Genomic DNA, 18,050 nt, shown 5'->3' on the forward strand with positions numbered 1-18,050 from the left:
TCCAGTGCACCCCGGTGTTCCAGAAGGAAGACCTTCACTTAATGTGTAATAATCCTTAGCAATAAGAAGAAAGGTGTTTCTTTGAAATACTGCAAAAAAAAAAAAAAAAAAATCTGCTGTAGCTCATATGCACCTAATGTCTATCAGGATCTTATTGCTTCTTTTCCCATATTTTCTTTCATTGATCACATTTTCTTATCACATGTTTACACATATATATGTAAATACATACATGTATGTATTCACATGGAGCAGTCCCTATTATCCATAGTTTCACTTTGCACAGTTTCAGTTACCTGTGTTCGACCACAGTCCAAAGTTATTAAATGGAAGATTTCAGAAATAAATAATTCACATGTTTTAAATTGCACGCCATTGAGTGGGTGATGAATTCTTTTACTGTCCTGCTTAGTCCTGCCAGGATATGAATCAGCCCTTTGTCCAGTGCATCCATGTTGTCTACACTACTGCCCTTTAGTCACTTAGTAGCCATCTTGGTTATCAGATTGGCTGTCTAGGTGTTACAGTGCTTGTGTGCAACCAACCTTTATTTTACTTAACAATGAGCCTAAAGCACAATAGTAGTGATGCTGGCATTTTGTTCTAAGTGTTCTATTTTGTTATTAGTTGTTGCTGTTCTTCTCTTACTGTGCCTAATTTATAAATTAAACTTTATCATAGCTATGTATATATAGGAAAAACATTATTATATGTAGGGTTCAGTACTACCATGGTTTCAGGCACCCACTGAGAGTCTTGGACCATATTCCATGTAGATAAAAGGGAACTACTTTGTGTGTGTGTGTGTGTTTCTGTGTGTGTGTGTTTATGTGTGTGTCTATTGAAAACAAATGATTCCAATTCTGAATCCTTTTTTCTTTTCCCCTTTTCTTTAGGAATATCATATGTCTTCCTTTATGAGTCTTTCTTTAGAGATTTTTCTCAATATTCAAATTACCACATCTGATTTTTTAAGATACCACATTGTGTTAGTGAGGAACAGAAAGCATGTGCTTATCTTATCCTATCAATTACCAATTGCAATTTCATATCTTGCTTTTCAGTCTGATCCTCAGTCAGACTTGTGAATGATGAAGTAGTTTTCTGAGAGCATCTCAACTTGGGACAAACACACATGCTATCTCCAGCAGGTCCACACCTTGGATGGGGATAAAAACTTCTTTTCCAAGCACTACTGGCAAGGCGGAGTTTAACCACCTTCTGTAAAGTTCACCTGACGAACACTTGAGTGGTTACATTTGATGTCATTTCATTAACTTAATGGAGTAGACATCATTCACTATCCTCCCTATCTGTATTCTAAAAATACTAAATTTCTTTTTCTTGTAGTTCACAAAGTGCTAGGATCTCCATGTGTCTGTGATCATAGTTTATATCCTTGGGTCATTAATGTGTAACACGGTGCATGAGGAATACCAATCACCTAACAAATATTGACCAAAGGAAGAAAATGAATGTTTGTGTTAACGCATAAATAAATGAATAAATAAACAAGGCCATCGAATAATTCCTCTGGTGTTTTCTTCGCTACTGTTTAAATTTCCATCTTCTCTCTCTCCAGTGGCTACTTCCACTCAAATCTTTCTCATACTAAATCAACTTGTCTTTGTTCATTAAGCCACTGACATATACGTCTCCTTCCAATCATCCACAAATTTTAAAAAGTATGGTCTAAACTTACTGTGCCTACTTACTTCCTGTTTATTTCTTAATCACTCCAGCTGTTGCTTTCCCCACTCCATTGAAATGACAATTGTGAGAAAACACAAAACATCTTAATTACTAAGTTCCATGATCACTGTTGCATCTGCTTTCAAACAAAATTTACACTTCATTTAACCTCGTTTCATACTAGGTCATCATTAAAACTGTATTCTAGTGGCTTCTTAGATACTACTTGCCCCTGGCTCTCATAATATCTCTGATTTTCTTTTCTTTTTTTTTTCTCAGTGGAGTGTTTTCTTTGATATTTCTTTAACATTGATATGTAGCCGTAGAGCTACATTCCTCTTTTATACTCTCTCCGTGAATCATCTCATCAATTTCTAAGATTTCTGTAATTACCTAGCTACACATGGTGAGCATATCAATATGTCCACCCAGGCCCATCTCCCTTCTGATTTCAGACACATATTTATTGACATATTACTTGATAGCTCCATTTATGATGCCACATGTTGCTAAAATTCAGGATCTAAACAAATTATCTGTCACCGCTGTACTTGTACAAATCCGAAAATTCCACCACTCCTGAAAATACTGCTTTTACTACATTGCGCTCTTTGTGTTGGCATCACTATTGATCTAGAATAGAAACTTTCTATAGAAACTTTCAGAGTCATCTTTGATTTTTTTCTTTTCTTCAACCCTCACATTTAATTTTCATCCTCTTACTGTGGCTTCTCGTTATCCAGTTCATCACACTTGCTTTAGCACTCTTCCTAGAACAAAGATCCAATTACAACTTTGGTTTTTAAAACACCTTTGGTAACTTGACTTTAACATGTCCTCTTGCACTAGTCAGAGATCTCCGAAGAAATAGAACCAATCGGATGTACACACACACACACACACACACATATATATACACACACATACACACATATGTATAGAGAGGGAGAAATATTTGTTTTAAGGAATTAGCTCATGCAGTTGTGAAGGCTAGCAAGTATAAAATTTGCAGGACAGGCCAGCAGGCTGAAGACCCAGGAAAAGTTGTAATTTGAGTCCGAAGGCAGAATTCCCTCTTCCTCCCGGGAAGTCAGACTTTTTTTTTTCTATTAAGGCCTTCAACTGATTGGATGAGGACCATTCACATTATGGAGGATAATCTGATTTACTCTAAATCTACTAATTTAAATGTTAATTTCATCTAAAAAAATACTTTCACAGAAACACCTAGAATGCTTGATCAAATATCTGGGTACCCTGGCCAAGCTAAGTTGATGCATAGAATTAACCATCACATTTATTCATAATGTTGAGGACTATTTATACACACACACACACACACACACACACTGTAAGTGTTGATTAGATTGAGCAGACCATTTATACTTGTGCACTTCCTATTCACCTCATTTTCTACATTGCTATACCTTACATATTTTAAGAAATCAGTATCTATTTGCTGATTGACTGAATGGAAAGAATGAAAGAAACAAAGAAACACATGAAAGGAAGGATTTAGGTATGTTGGTCACACAGCATGAAGTATCTTTCCTTCTTATTCCTTTCTCAGCTTCATGAACCTATTCTTCAAGATTGAAATCATACATCACTTTCTGCATGTCACATTCTCTGAGCTCACTCCTCTCTCATGTTTTCTTTTGTACAAAATATCTGCCACATATTGCATAAGTTTAATTCTTTGTTAGATGCCTCTTCAGGATGATTTGAATGATACCATCACCTGCTTTTATCCTTTCACTATTCTGGGGCCTCATTCTCATTTGATTTCTTTTACTTCTTCCCCCACTTCTTAATCTTTTCTTATTCTCTTCACTGCCATTTCCCAGCACCATGTGTCATATTTAATAGCAATCACCTCTGTAATCCAAAGGGAACCAGCTAGCCATAAGATGTCCCTCTATAAGGGTGGCTTTAATTTCAGAGAGAAAGTGAAGAGCTGAGATTTTCTGTTCTTAATGATTAAGATTAAAGATACTTTTCAATATGATTAGGATGACCTATTTTTACCACTGAAGTACATTTTAGGTTAGGCTTTTCATTGAACAGAGGTTTTAATATTTGGTGATTTTTTACCAACCTTCCAGTAACTGGATGAAAGCCAAAGACATTCTCCTGGGAAACATACAGTCAAGTTTTACATTAAATTTCAGGGGGTTCAAAGAGTCCTCAGTGTTCATGCACCCCATAGTGTATTACTCTTAATTCCCAGGGTCTACAGGTATATATAAAGTTACTCAGACCTTTCTTGTAAGAATGAGAGATGGTAAGAAAATGTGTATTGTCCTTGTTCTTCAGGAATTTTGTGCAGATATTTAAAGTTTTGTGCAATAGCTTTGGAAGCCTGTGTCCTTAAGGCTTATTTTTTTCTGGGAGATGGCTACCTATGCTTTCATCCCATAGTCATCAATTAATTATAAGAATATACAAAGAACTCAAACAAATTTACAAGAAAAAAACAAACAACCCCATCAAAAAGTGGGCAAAGGATATGAACAGACACTTCTCAAAAGAAGACATTTATGCAGCCAACAAACACATGAAAAAATGCTCATCATCACTAGCCATCAGAGAAATGCAAACCAAAACCACAATGAGATACCATCTCACACCAGTTAAATGGCGATCATTAAAATCAGGAAACAACAGGTGCTGGAGAGGATGTGGAGAAATAGGAACACTTTTATACTGTTGGTGGGACTGTAAACTAGTTCAACCATTGTGGAAGACAGTGTGGCGATTCCTCAAGGATCTAGAACTAGAAATACCATTTGACCCAGCCATCCCATTACCAGATATATACCCAAAGGATTATAAATCTTGCTGCTATAAAGACACATGCACATGTATGTTTATTGCGGCACTATTCACAATAGCAAAGACTTGGAACCAACCCAAATGTCCATCAATGACAGACTGGATTAAGAAAATGTGGCACATATACACCATGGAATACTATGCAGCCATAAAAAAGGATGAGTTTGTGTCCTTTGTAGGGACATGGATGCAGCTGGAAACCATCATTCTCAGGAAACTATCGCAAGAACAGAAAACCAAACACCGCATGTTCTCACTCATAGGTGGGAATTGAACAGTGAGATCACTTGGATACAGGAAGGGGAACATCACACACTGGGGCCTGTTGTGGGGTGGGAGGAGGGGGTACGGGGGAGGGATAGCATTAGGAAAAATACCTAATGTAAATGACGAGTTAATGGATGCAGCACACAAACATGGCACATGTATACATGTGTAACAAACCTGCACGTTGTGCACATGTACCCTAGAACATAAAGTATAATAAAAATATAAATAAAAAAAGAAAAAATAATAAGAATATCACTGTAAAAAAAAAGAAAAAAGAATATACTCTATCTGTTACAAATTGCTAGCACTGTATTTTTTCTCATGAGGCAAGAGGAAATACAGGTTAGCAGGGCATCTTCTTTTAAAAATAGAAGTTGCAAACATAATTGGCTTCTGGAAAGTATGAGATTTTCTCTTTCTCTCTAGTAATATTCTTTCTGTAAAATGCAATCCTCTTGGTCCTATCTATACACTCTGGATTAGGTACATACTAGGCTACCAGGACACTCAGCTCTTGCAAACAGCACTAAATACTAACTAATTTAGGTTATGATTGTGAACAGGTAGAAGTCTCTGCTGTGAGCAGATAGTGTGTGAATGCTGGTGGACCAAAATGTTTGATTTGGGGTAGATAAAATGGAAAAAAAATGCCTGTTTAATATGTATTTTTTGATATGCATAGCTCTCATCATGGGCAATATTACATGTTCAGAAATTTGGATCAGCAATCAGGTGGAACTAAGAAACAGCTGTTCCCATTGTACCTGGTATATACACTGTAATTTGCTTCAGACTCCACCATTCTCTATGGCCCTCAATCCATCGTAAATGTCAGCTGCCATTGATTATCACAGATACCTCTTCTTTTCATTTAGTATAGTAGAGCAATAATTTCCAATACCCATGTATATGTAAAAAATGGCACCATGAAATACAGAAAGACCCTATATATCATTATATATTTCTTGGGAGCAACTGAAAATTGTCTCTTATTTAATATGCAAGCAGAATGCATCTTCATCAGGTTTATCACCATTTATTTTACATACAATTTGCTTCACTCACTAGTGTTATCTCTCTTTGCCCATATTGGCATGTGATTTGCCACTTTTTTCCTAAGGTCCTCTTCACTTTTTCACCTTCAGCATCCTGAAAGTGCTGCTAAATTGATTTTTAGTATTTGTTATAGTCTTATTTTATTTCAATGCTTAAAACTCAATGATTTTACACTTTTCTGTAAAATATTAACAATTAAAACAAACTAATGAAGTGATGTTATCTATGTGGTTATTTACAAGTATTTACATAATAAGCTCAGTTAAAAGAACCTGGAGGGATTATTGGCTTCAACCTATTGCCTTCATACGGATTTAGCAAACAGTAATAATCACAACAGCAACAGCAACAACACAACAGCATTTCTTTGGATTATTTTACAGATTACAAAATACCCTCATGTGCATTTTATGTAATTACATGAAGTCCAGAAATGCTGACATAGTATATTTTCTCTGTCTTAAAATAATTTTAAGTAAAGAGCATCTAGCAAGGGAGAACTCCTCCCCTCGATCACTACTGGGAGGCTGGACATTATACAAATGGGCAGTATCTACTGGGCTGCTCAAGGAGGCATCGGCAGCTGCTTCTGCTTGTAACAGCATTGTGTTCCTGACAGAGGTGAGAGTAAAATCCAGTGCCACAAAGTTCTAATGTTGAGGTGGGGCCATGTGACCACACTGCTTTCTTTTGTACTGTCAGACCCGAAAATCCTGCTTGTGGGGAATGTGTGATGTCGTCTTACATGGACACTAGCCATCTGTACTTCATCTTCAACTTTCACAGCATCAGAACTACGAATTTACAACTCCATTTAGTATTTTTTTCATTGTGTAAATATGGGAGGGTAGGTTTTGAAAGCCCCTATGTTTTACAGTATTGAAAATTCCAAACTAGAGTATCTAAAAGGTTTCTGTGTTCCGAAAGCAATTTGAGTGGTTGTCTTTGTTAGTAGGCACTTCCTACAAGTGAAAAATATGAGAATTTCGTTTATTTAGGTAAACATAGATAGATAAACAAATAGATAGATAGAGGTTAAGCCCTTGCCATGCATTTAACACCTGTTTGACACTATAAATGAAAGAAACATAAGGAGGAAATTTGCTGAAGACAAAAGATACATAGTTCTGTGTATTTTCTATGCTGAAGCATTTCCATGTGTTTATAGAAGTGAGAAATCACATAGTTCTGGATGATCATGAAAAGAAAAAGGAGGAGGAAGCAGTAAAAGAGAATTCCCAGCGGAGGGAGGCATATTGATTATGAAGATAAGTTTGTACACTGAGTGCTTAATTAGAATATTCTGTTACACAAAGAGACAGGCAAAGATGACAGTACGTTGATACTTCAAAAAATAAATTAACTTTTCAATGGTGAAAGAATAGTTTTCTAAGAAAGTAATTCAATGACACGTTTTTTGGTTCTTTTTTTGCAGATATTATGTTTTTCATTGAAACAATGATTATTGCTAATAGTTATTTGAATTCCACATATTTGTGCCTTTTGTGCACTTTCCAGAGACTAAAGTCATTCTTCAACAGTTCTGCTGTACAATGGTCAGCTACATAAACCTCAGACATGAACTATCCAGCAGATTTAAGGGTTATATTTCAATGTGGGATTTGAATTGTAATTATCCATCACACTAGAAAAACAATAGTTCTAATCAACCTGTCTTTATTACCACTTTCATCATCATTTTAACTGCTCTGTTTTTGTATAAGGTTGCCATTGCCACCTGGGGCTTTCTCAGGACTCTGGAAGAATCAGGAAGCATTCAAGCATTTATACTTTGAAAAATTTCCTGTAAGAACTTTAATGTGCTTTTTTATCTTTTTATATACTTTTCTATAATTCTTGACTATTAAATTGAGAAACTTGCTCCTAGAATCGTAGATCAAAAAGAAACTTTTAAAGATTATCTAGACCGGTTTCCAGCTCCCAGGAATAAGAATGCCCAACTCATAATTATCTAAATAAGTCAATTTTATACTTATTGTCAGTTTCTAGACATAGAAATTTCTTGGTTTTTCTTAGCAGCTTTTCCTAGAATTTAATAGTCCTCAGTATCAGGACATCAGGACATTATTTGTTACATAAAAATGTTGTTTGGACTTTCTGTATTGTTTCCTCTACCTGATTCCTCTGTATCAACAGACAGAGAGTAACAAATCAGAATTATATAATGTCATTAAGACCCTTTAACCTCTTACCTCTTATGGGTTATATGAGCAAATTCCGTTCAGCTTGCCCAGAAGTTGTATTTTTCCATTTCTTTATTTTTGACACCATTTCTTGAATGTTCTCTGAGCGCTCTATTTTTAAATCTTATTTTAAAAATACAGATACAGGACAGAAACAGTGTACTCAAAGCCCAACACCCAGCGTCCTAGACAACAAAAAGTGCCTTCCTGTTTCACATTCTGTCGTCATGTGAAACTTGTTACTCTATGCCGTGGTGATGCGTGTTATGTTTATAACAGCACTTCATTAATAAAACACATCAGGGTCTGCTCACATCATCTTTCGGTTGTCCCTCTACTTACACCCCCCACCCCCACCGCCTAACCCCAACAGGGACACCTGGTTCTCATTTTTCACTAAGTAAAATTCTGAATGAACAGAATTTCACTAAAATTTTGCCAAAGTATTTAGCATTTTATCTTTATTATTTGTTAGTGAAGGAAAGATAACCTAATCACCCAGACAAATGACAAGAATTAAAATAACTTTCTTTAGGAAGAAATTGCAGCATTGAATGACCTCAATAGCCAAGATTAAACATCCCCTGATAGAGTGTGGCAGGGAAGATTTGTCAGTGTAGTTGACTCCAGTAAGCCCAATCTATCTGCATGATGGGCCACAGTTAAATCATCAGAGTGCAGGTGGTGAGATCATTGATTATAGCCTGACAATGGCAAATGATATGTGCATGTGGTATTAACATGATCACCTTTAACACTAAAAGCTCCCTCAAAGCCCCTGTTTATGGCTACACTATGTGAAGTGACTCTGTACTCTGTCTTTTTACCTGATCTCAAACCTATTATTTGAGGAATTAATAACAGCACAGAAGGGTTGAGTAATTTCCCATGAGTTCACATAGGTGAGAAGTGATGGAACTGAGACGAACCAAAATAGTCAGGCTTGAGACTTCATACCCTTAACTACTACTCTAGGTTGCCTCTCTAACATTAATAAAAGTATTAATTGCAGTAAAATTATTGAGAGCTCATGATGTGCCACAGTCTGTTCCTCTTTCACTGGTATACACTGTTTCATGCGTGCTTCACAGAAGCCTTAGAAGGCAGAGCTCATTTTCCCATTTAACAGATGAGAATACTGAGTCTCAGAAAGTCTAAGAAACACAATAGTGGTTTCCGGGATTTGTACTAAAGTCCATGCTCATAAACATAGGTATCAAAATAACTCAGAAGCATAAGGAAAAATAATATTTATTTTTTCTACTTCTTATTCTTTATTATTCTTATTCTACTGTCATTTCTAGACCAGCAACAATGTTTTACTTTGAGTGACTAAAAATTAAATTTCATACTTACTATTAAATTTCACTGAAGCTTGAGTCCAATCCTAACCTATATTAATAAACTAGTGCTGTATTGGGAAATTATTCACTGGGAACTTTAAAGCTTTTAAAAGTTAATACAATTAAAGAAGAAATGTATCAAAGAATTACTTTGCAATATCAAAGTATATTAGAATTAGTATTAAGCTATTACTTCTCCATTAAAAGAAGAAATTGGATTCATAAACTTTACAACTCTATATTCAAACACTTAAACATTTCTAAAAACGCTTCTTATTCTTGGCTGTTAAAGGAGCAAAGAGATTCTAGTACAGTTTCCAGATAAAAAGTAGTGTAATTTCCTAGTCTAGTTATGAAAAATAGCAAACGTTCACAGTAAATCCATTTCTATTACATTGTATATTTTACGAAGTTTAAAATGATTATATTACTTAATGGTACGTGCTAATCAAATATTATTTTTTCTTGTTTTCAGGGATATTATGATACCATGGATGCTGGTTACATGGATGAAGAAGGCTATGTGTATGTTATGTCTCGAATGGACGATGTAATAAATGTTGCAGGTCACAGAATTTCTGCAGGTGCCATTGAAGAGGTATTGATGAATATTGGTATTCTATTCCAAGTAGTGTTTAGGCACAGAGCTGCACTGAAGACAATATTGAGATTATTTCACTTGGAAAATTACCATACCGTTCATTTGCAGCAGAGGCTAGGTTACTCTTGTATCTCTCTCATCTCACTTTCTCTCTTTTACATATCCATATTCCCTACACTCCCACATCCCTGGGTGGTAGTGAAGAGTTTTAAACACTTACATATATTTTTTTCTTTATGGGATACACTGTGTACATTTGTCTCTTAATACTTGCTGCTTAAATATCTCTAGCTTCTTGATTTACTCATGTTTAATCATCAGGTTTGCATAAGGTCTTTAAGTGGTGTGGGATTAAACATTTTATTGTACTCTTAAATCCTGAGAATTTTCTTCCAATGTAAGTCACAGAAAGTCTCCAGAAGAGGTTTTTAAAAATGTTTTAAAAACTTACTCCTATGGAGTAAAATTTACATTATTGTTATACAGTACTGTGAGTATTTATACTAATACAATTTCTTGTAACCATCACCAGAGAAAGGATACGATACAATTTCAGCACTGTCAAAGAATTCTCTCACAATGTCACCTTCGTATTCTGACTCTCGTAACCCTTGTTTTTGTCTCCGTTCCTATGTTTTAACCTTCTCTCCAATTTTATATAAATAGATTATACAGTATTGTAACTTTTGAGACTGGGTTATTTCATTTAGGAAAATATATTTGAGATCCTTCCAAGTTGTTGCATTTATTAAGAATTTGCCTTTTTATGTTGTGTAGAATTCCATTGTGTGGCTATACTAACAAGTTTATGTATCCATTCATCCATTAAAGGACAAATGGGTTATCTCTAGTTTGGAGCAGTTATAAATAGGGCTGTTATACACATTCAAATACAGGTGTTTGTGTAAAGAATGTTTTATTTCTCTATGATAAATACCTAAGTGGGTTTGCTGGGTTATGTGTTAAGTGTATGTTTAAGGTTGTGAGAAACCACCAAAGTGTTTTCCCGTGTTACTGTGCTATTTTACCTAGCCACCAGTAGTATTTAAGGGTTTATACTTTTCCCCATTCTTTCTAGAACTTGGTAGTGTCATTACTCTTGATTAAACCATTCTACTAGGTGTGTAATAATATCTCATTGTGCATGTGATTTGCATTTCCGTAAAAACTAATGATATTAGGCATCTTTTCACAAGCTTATTTGCCATCCATGTATCTTTTTTGATGAGATAGTTGTTAAAATCTTCAGCCTATTTTCTTTTTTATTTGGATTGTTTCTTTTCTATTGTTTAGTTTTTTAAGTTCTTTATATATTCTATATCCAAGTCCTTTATCTGATGTGCAGTTTGCAAATTGTTTTTCTAGTTTCTGATTGATCTTTTTATTTTGTTAGAAGTGCCCATAACAGAGAAAAAAACATGGTTTTTATTTTGATGAAGCCTAATTTATCATTTTTTCTTTTACAGATTATGATTTTGGTATTGTATATAAAAACTCTTTCCTAACTCAGCATCACAAAGATTTTCTCTTGTTTTCATCTAAGAATTTTATAGTTTTATGTTTTACATTTAGTTGTATTGTTTTAATTTATATCATTTTAAATTTAAATTTGAGTTAGTTTTTTAATATAGTGCAAGGTGTAGGTTGATACATAATTTTTTAAGTGGATGCCAGTTGTTCCAGCATCATTTGTTGAAAAAAAACGGCCCTTTCTCTGTTGAATTGCCTTTGAATCTTTGTCAAAAATCAGGTGATAATATTGGAGTGGGTCTGTTTCTAGAATATCTCGTCTATTTCATTGATCTATGTGTTTATGTTTTTACCAATACTATACTGTCCTGACACTGTAGCTTTGTAGTATATTTTAGAGTTGAATAATGTGAGTCCTCCATATCTGCTCTTTTTTTCAGTCTTGTTGTAGCTATACGAGTTCCTCTAGGTATTCCACATACACATTTGAATAAGATTTTCTATAGGTACAACAAACCCATACATAAATTTTGATTGAGATTGTGTTAAATCCATATATTAATTGGAAAAAAATTGCTATTTCAAACTTACTGAGTTCAAGCCATGAGTTTTGTATATTTCTTTCTTTAGGACTCCTTTCTTTGTTTCGCTAATAGTTTGTAGTTTTTAGCATACAAATTCTGAACAAGTTTTGTTAAGTTTATACTTAAATCTTTAATTTTTTAGCTATTGTAAATAGTATTTTTTAAAAACTTTGGTTTCAAATTTTTCATTGCTAGTGGATAGAAATAACTACTGACCTTTTTGCAGACTGATATGTAACCTATGATCTTGTTTAATTTGCTTGCTAGCTCTAGCAGTATTTTTGGTAGACTGTTGAGACTTTCTGTGTAAACAATTATGTTACATGTGAATAAAAACATTTTTATTACTTTCTTCCCTATTTGAATGGTTTTTACGTCTTTTTCTTGCCTTTGGAGCTGGCTAGAACTTGGGGTAGGATGTTGAGTAAGACTGGCAAGAGCAGACACCCTTGTCTTGTTCCTGATCTTAGGGTAAAGGCAAGAATGGACCTAACTGTAGGTATTTCTGTAAATATATACTTTATCAAACAGAATAAATGTTTTTTTATTTCTAATTTGCTGAAGTGTTATTTTTAATTATGAATTAATGTTGAATTTTATCAAATGCTTTTTCTGCCTCTATTGATAAGAACATGGTTTTTCTTTTTAACAGTGTTATGTGAATTACATTAAATAATTTTCAGCTGTTGAACTAGTCGTGCATTCCTGGGACAAATTTTATATGATTCCAATGATTTATTGTTTTTATACATTGATTTGTTTAATCAATAGTAATTTTCCTTATTCTGAAATATACTGTTTGTGGTAATCATATAGTCTTTCTTTTCTTTGAATCATGTTTGAATCATTGATCTTTTTCCATGTTTTCATTTTTAATCTATCTGTATTATATTTCATATGGGTTTCTTGTAGACAGCATCTACTTAGATCATATGGACAGCATGTATTTGTTTTTATGTTTATCCAGTCTGACAATCTCTATCATTTAGTGTTTTCAGATAATTTACATTTAATTATTGATATATTTATATATCTGTCTACCAGTTTATTATTTTTCTTTTTGACTCTTCTCTTTTTCATTCTCTTATTTTATTCTTCTCATTTCATTCTCCCCTCTTCTCTCTTTTAAATTATTTTGGGTTTTCTTTGTAGCTTTTATTAATTTGCAAGAATGTCTATTATTCCATTCATGCCAAGAGATTTTGCCCATTCTTCTTGGGCCATGGTTATTATTTGGTTTTTATTATTCATCTTTATTACTTTTATCCCGAATGTGAAAATGAGGTGTTCTGGGTCAAAGACATATATATATATTTTTTAATAAGAGTGTCATTTCCCCATTACCCTGGGTCTTATTGTGACCCAATGAGAGCCAATGGCAATTTTTCCTACATGAGTAGCCAGATTCTCCATAAATGAAGGTTAAAAAAATGAATTTTCTCACTTATAAAAGGGAGGGAGGCAGCCATCCTTCCTGAAGACTCTTCTTGAAAACATAGAGTCTTTAATCAAAATTCTAATTATTTAATATATAAGTAAAATAGCGCCAGGAACCAGATAGCCCTGTGCATCTCCAGTTTTAAAACCTGGAGATGTTTCTACCTCCTGGGAATTAATCTTTTTTAGTAGGTAAATACCTAAGACGATAGTGAGCCAGTCTACCCAGCTCCTCGGGAGTTTATACCGGGGATCTAGTCTGGACTGTACACACTCGGCCTTACAGGTAAATTAAAGTTTTATTTTCCTTTAAGATCTGAGCAATTCATTAAGGAAATCACTATAGATCTAATTTTTAGGACGTTTTAAGAGTGCCAGGAGGCTAGGACTTTTTATAGGAGCACTGATAAATCTAGAGGTTTATTTCCCTGTAGGCACAATAGCTAAGTTAAAATTTTTGATAATTCTGATATTTGGATAATCTTGGATTTGGTATCTAGGGATTTCCTTTTTTCTTAAAAGTTGTTTAGATTTTCCTGATAACTGTTATGTGTATTTTACATCTTACCCCGAGTGTTTTGAATATTACACCATGAGATTCTGGATCCTATTTAAATCTTCTGGATTTCTATTATTGTGGCTACTTATTTTAGGAGGCGGTCAGCCCAGTTAGGATCAGACTACATAGCTTTACCCACTTTCTGTGGACTGTGGTTTTAATGTCAATTTAATTTTCAAAGCTTTTGTCTATTTGGATATTCTACATATACGACCATGTTGTTTAGGAACAAATAGAGTTTGAGATCTTCTTTCTCAGTCTGTATGCATTTTATACTCCTTTCTTGTCTTATTGCACTACCTAGTATGATGATGTTTTTCTTTCTTGTTGCACTAGCCAGTATGATGTTGAAAATATACTTGTGAGAGTAGACATCCTTGCCTTGTTCCTGATCGTAGCAGGAAAGTTTTCAGTTTCTCACCATTGAGTATGATGTAAGCTCTCGGTTTTTTGTAGATGGTTCATCATCAAATTGTGGAAGTTCCCCTCTATTCCTAGTATACTCAATGTTTTTATCATGAATGGATATTGGATTCTGTCAAATGTTTTATTTTTTTCTCCATCTACTGATACGATTATGTAATTTTCCTTCTTCAGCCTATTGATGTGATGGATTACATTGATTATTGAATTTTGAACCAACATTGCATACCTGGGATAAATTCCACTTGGTCATAGTACATAATTCTTTTCACACATGATTGGATTCTATTTGCTAATATTTTATGGAGGATTTTGGCATCTATGCTCATGACAGCCACTGTCTATAGCTTTTTTTTTTTTTTGTAATTGTCTTATTTTAGTATTAATACAATGGGAATATTTTATAACTCATTCTATGGGGCCAGCATTATTCCAGTCCCATAGATTGAGTTAGAAAATGTTCCCATTACTTCTGTCATTGGAAGGGCAGATTGTAGATAAAGGTCTAATTTATTCTTTAAATGGTAGAATTAACTGATGAATTGGTGGAATTCACCAGCGAACCTATCTTTGCCTGGTACTTTCAGTTTTGGAAGGTTAATAATCATTAATTATTGATTAAATTTTTAATACATATAGGCCTATTCAGATTGTCAATTTCTTCCTGTGTGACTTTTGGAAGACTGTGTCTTTCAAGAAATTAGTTTATTTCATCAATTCAAATTTGTGGACATAGGCTTGTTCACAATATTCCTTATTATCTTTTTAATGTCCATGGTCTATAGTAATATGTCCTCTTTCATTTCTGATTTTAGTAATTTGTCTCTTCCTTTTTTTTTTCTTAGCCTAGCTTAAGGTTTATTGATTTTGTTGATCTTCTAAAGGAATAGCTTTTGGTTTTGTGGTATTTTCTATTGATTTCTTATTTTCAATTTAATTTATTTCTCCTTAATTTTTATAATTTCTTTTCTTCTGCTTACTTTGAATTTAATTTGGTCTCCCATTTTCTAGTTTCCTAAGGTGAAAGTTTAGGTAATTGATTTTAGATCTTTCTTCTTTTCAAATATGTTAATTCAATGCTATAAATTTTACAGCAAGCATGCTGCTGCTGCATCCCATAAATATTGATGTTATATTTTAATTTTCATTTAGTTAAAATATGTTTAAATTTCTCTTGAAATATCTTCTTTGACTCGTGTTATTTAGAAGTCTGTTGTTTAATCTCCAATAATTTGTGATTTTACATCTATTTTTCTGTTATTGATTGCTAGTTTAATTCCATTATTACCTCAGAACAGATATTGTTTGATTTATATTCTTTTAAAAATTTTAAGGTGTGTTTTATAGTCCAAAATATAGTCTGCTTTGGTGAATGTTCCATTTGAGTTTGAAAAAAATGTGTAGTCTTCATTCAACAACTTCATTCAGAGACAAAGAAAAAATATAAATCAGAAATGTAGATAAAGAAAAGTAAAGGAAGAGCATCAGAAATGAATAAATGAAGGTGTATTAGTCTGTTCTCACACTGCTAATAAAGACCTATTTGAGACTGGGTAATTTATAAAGGAAAGAGGTTTAATTAACTCATAATTCCACATGGCTGGGGAGGCCTCACAATCATGGCAGAAGGAGAATGAGGAGCAAAGTCATGTCTTACATGGCAGCAGGCAAGAGGGAGCGTGCAGGGGAACTCCCTTTATAAAAACCATCATATCTTGTAAGACTTATTCACTATCATGAGAACAACACAGAAAAGATTCCCCCCCTCCCCGCAATTCAGTTACCTCCCACTGGGTGCCTCCTATGACACGTGGGAATTACGGAAGCCACAATTCAAGATGAGATTTAGATGGGTACACAGCCAAACCATATCAGAAAGTAAAATAAAATATTTTATTGTTCTTGTTCTCAATTTATCTCACAAATAACAGTTTGTTCATACTAATAACAGCAACAATATGTGTGCATATATGCACATACATATATATGCTTATGTATAAGCAAAATAAATGACAGTAGTGATACAAGGGCTAGAAGGGAGGAATTAGGAATTTTTGTTATTAAAAGGTACTTGTTCTGTCTATGATGTGTTGAGCGTGGACTTTTTTTTCTTATTCTTAATTCTTAGTTGTTGAATGAAGTGGACTATTGATGTCAGTTTTATTCAGTTGATTGATGGTACTGTTGAACTGAACTATGTACTTACTGATCGTGTGCCTAGCGGATCTGTAAATTTCCAGCACAGGGGTGTTGAAGTCTTGAACTATAATAATTTATTCATCTGTTTCTCCTCCCAATTCTATCAGTTTCTCCTCCCAATTCTATCAGTTTTTGACTGACATACTTTGATGCTGTAAGGATCATCATTCCTTCTTGGGTTATTGACTTCTTTATCATTATGTAATGCTTCTGTTTATTCTTGATACATTTTCTTGCTCTGAAGTCTTCTGTGCTTGAAATTAACGTAACTACTCCTACTTATAAAAATTAGCATGGTATAACTTTCTCCATCCCTTTACTTTTAATCTATATGTGTCATTATATTTAAAATGGGTTTCTTTCAGAAAACATGTAATGGAGGCTTGTTTTTTTATCTACTCTCTGATGATCTGCCTTTTAATTGGTATATTTAGATCAGATATTAAGTGATCATTAATATAACTGAATATAATATAAGTGATCATTAACATTTACCGTATTTTTTATTGTTTTCTATTTGTTGCCCTTATACTTTGTTTCTATTTCTGTCTGTCTTTCTCTGCATTTTGTGGTTATAATTGGACATTTTATATTATTTCATTTTGCTCTCCTTTCTTAACATATTAAATATACTTTTTTAAACTTGTTTTAGTGGTTGCCCTAATGTTTGCAATATATATTTACAACTAATCAAGTCCAGACTCAAATAATACTATGTTACTTCATAGGCAGAGCAAATACCTTATAATAGCAAAATATTTCTAATTCCTCCCTTGTAGCTCTTGTATCACTGCTGTCATTCACTTGCTTATACATAAGCATATATACATGCACATATACCCACATTGTTGCTATTATTATTGTGAGGAAACTTATCTGTGAGGTAAATTGAGAACAAGAAAAATAATTTTTTATTTTATTTTTGTTTATTCATTTCTGATGCTCTTCTGTTATTTTTATTCATACAAGTTTCTGATATATTATTTTCCTTGTCTCCAAATAACATTTCTTGCAAAGCAGGTCTACTGGCAATGTATTACCTCAATTTTTTTTCTTTTGTCTAAAAAAGTATTTATTTCTCCTTGATTTTTGAAGGATAATTTTCCACAATATAGCAATCTGTAATTCTGTAATTCTAGAATTAATGGTGCTTTTTTCTCTCTTGACACTTTAAATATTTCGCTCCACTGTCTGCTTGTTTACATGGTTCTTAAGGAGAAATCACATATGATTCTTATCTTTGCTTCTCTACAGGTAAGGTTTTTCTCCCTCCACTCTGGCTTTCTCTAGAATTTTTTTCTTTATCTTAGATTGTTTGAAATTTGAATATGATATGCCTACATGTAGGATTTTTTTTTTTTTTTTTTTTTTTTTTTT

The 18,050-nt window shown here is 33.6% G+C and overlaps 1 protein-coding gene across 1 annotated transcript in view; it reads left to right on the forward strand.

Moving 5' to 3' along the window:
- ACSS3 (acyl-CoA synthetase short chain family member 3) overlaps window positions 1-18,050 on the forward strand; it is a 172,777-nt gene that overhangs the window by 140,948 nt on the left and 13,779 nt on the right. Inside the window, exons 12-13 of the mRNA XM_023203172.3 lie at window positions 7,578-7,659; window positions 9,876-9,998. Coding sequence (XP_023058940.1) covers window positions 7,578-7,659; window positions 9,876-9,998 — 205 coding nt within the window. The remainder of the gene's footprint in view (window positions 1-7,577; window positions 7,660-9,875; window positions 9,999-18,050) is intronic.

The sequence above is a fragment of the Piliocolobus tephrosceles genome, chromosome 10 (genome assembly GCF_002776525.5).
Source record: "Piliocolobus tephrosceles isolate RC106 chromosome 10, ASM277652v3, whole genome shotgun sequence".
NCBI lineage: Eukaryota > Metazoa > Chordata > Mammalia > Primates > Cercopithecidae > Piliocolobus > Piliocolobus tephrosceles.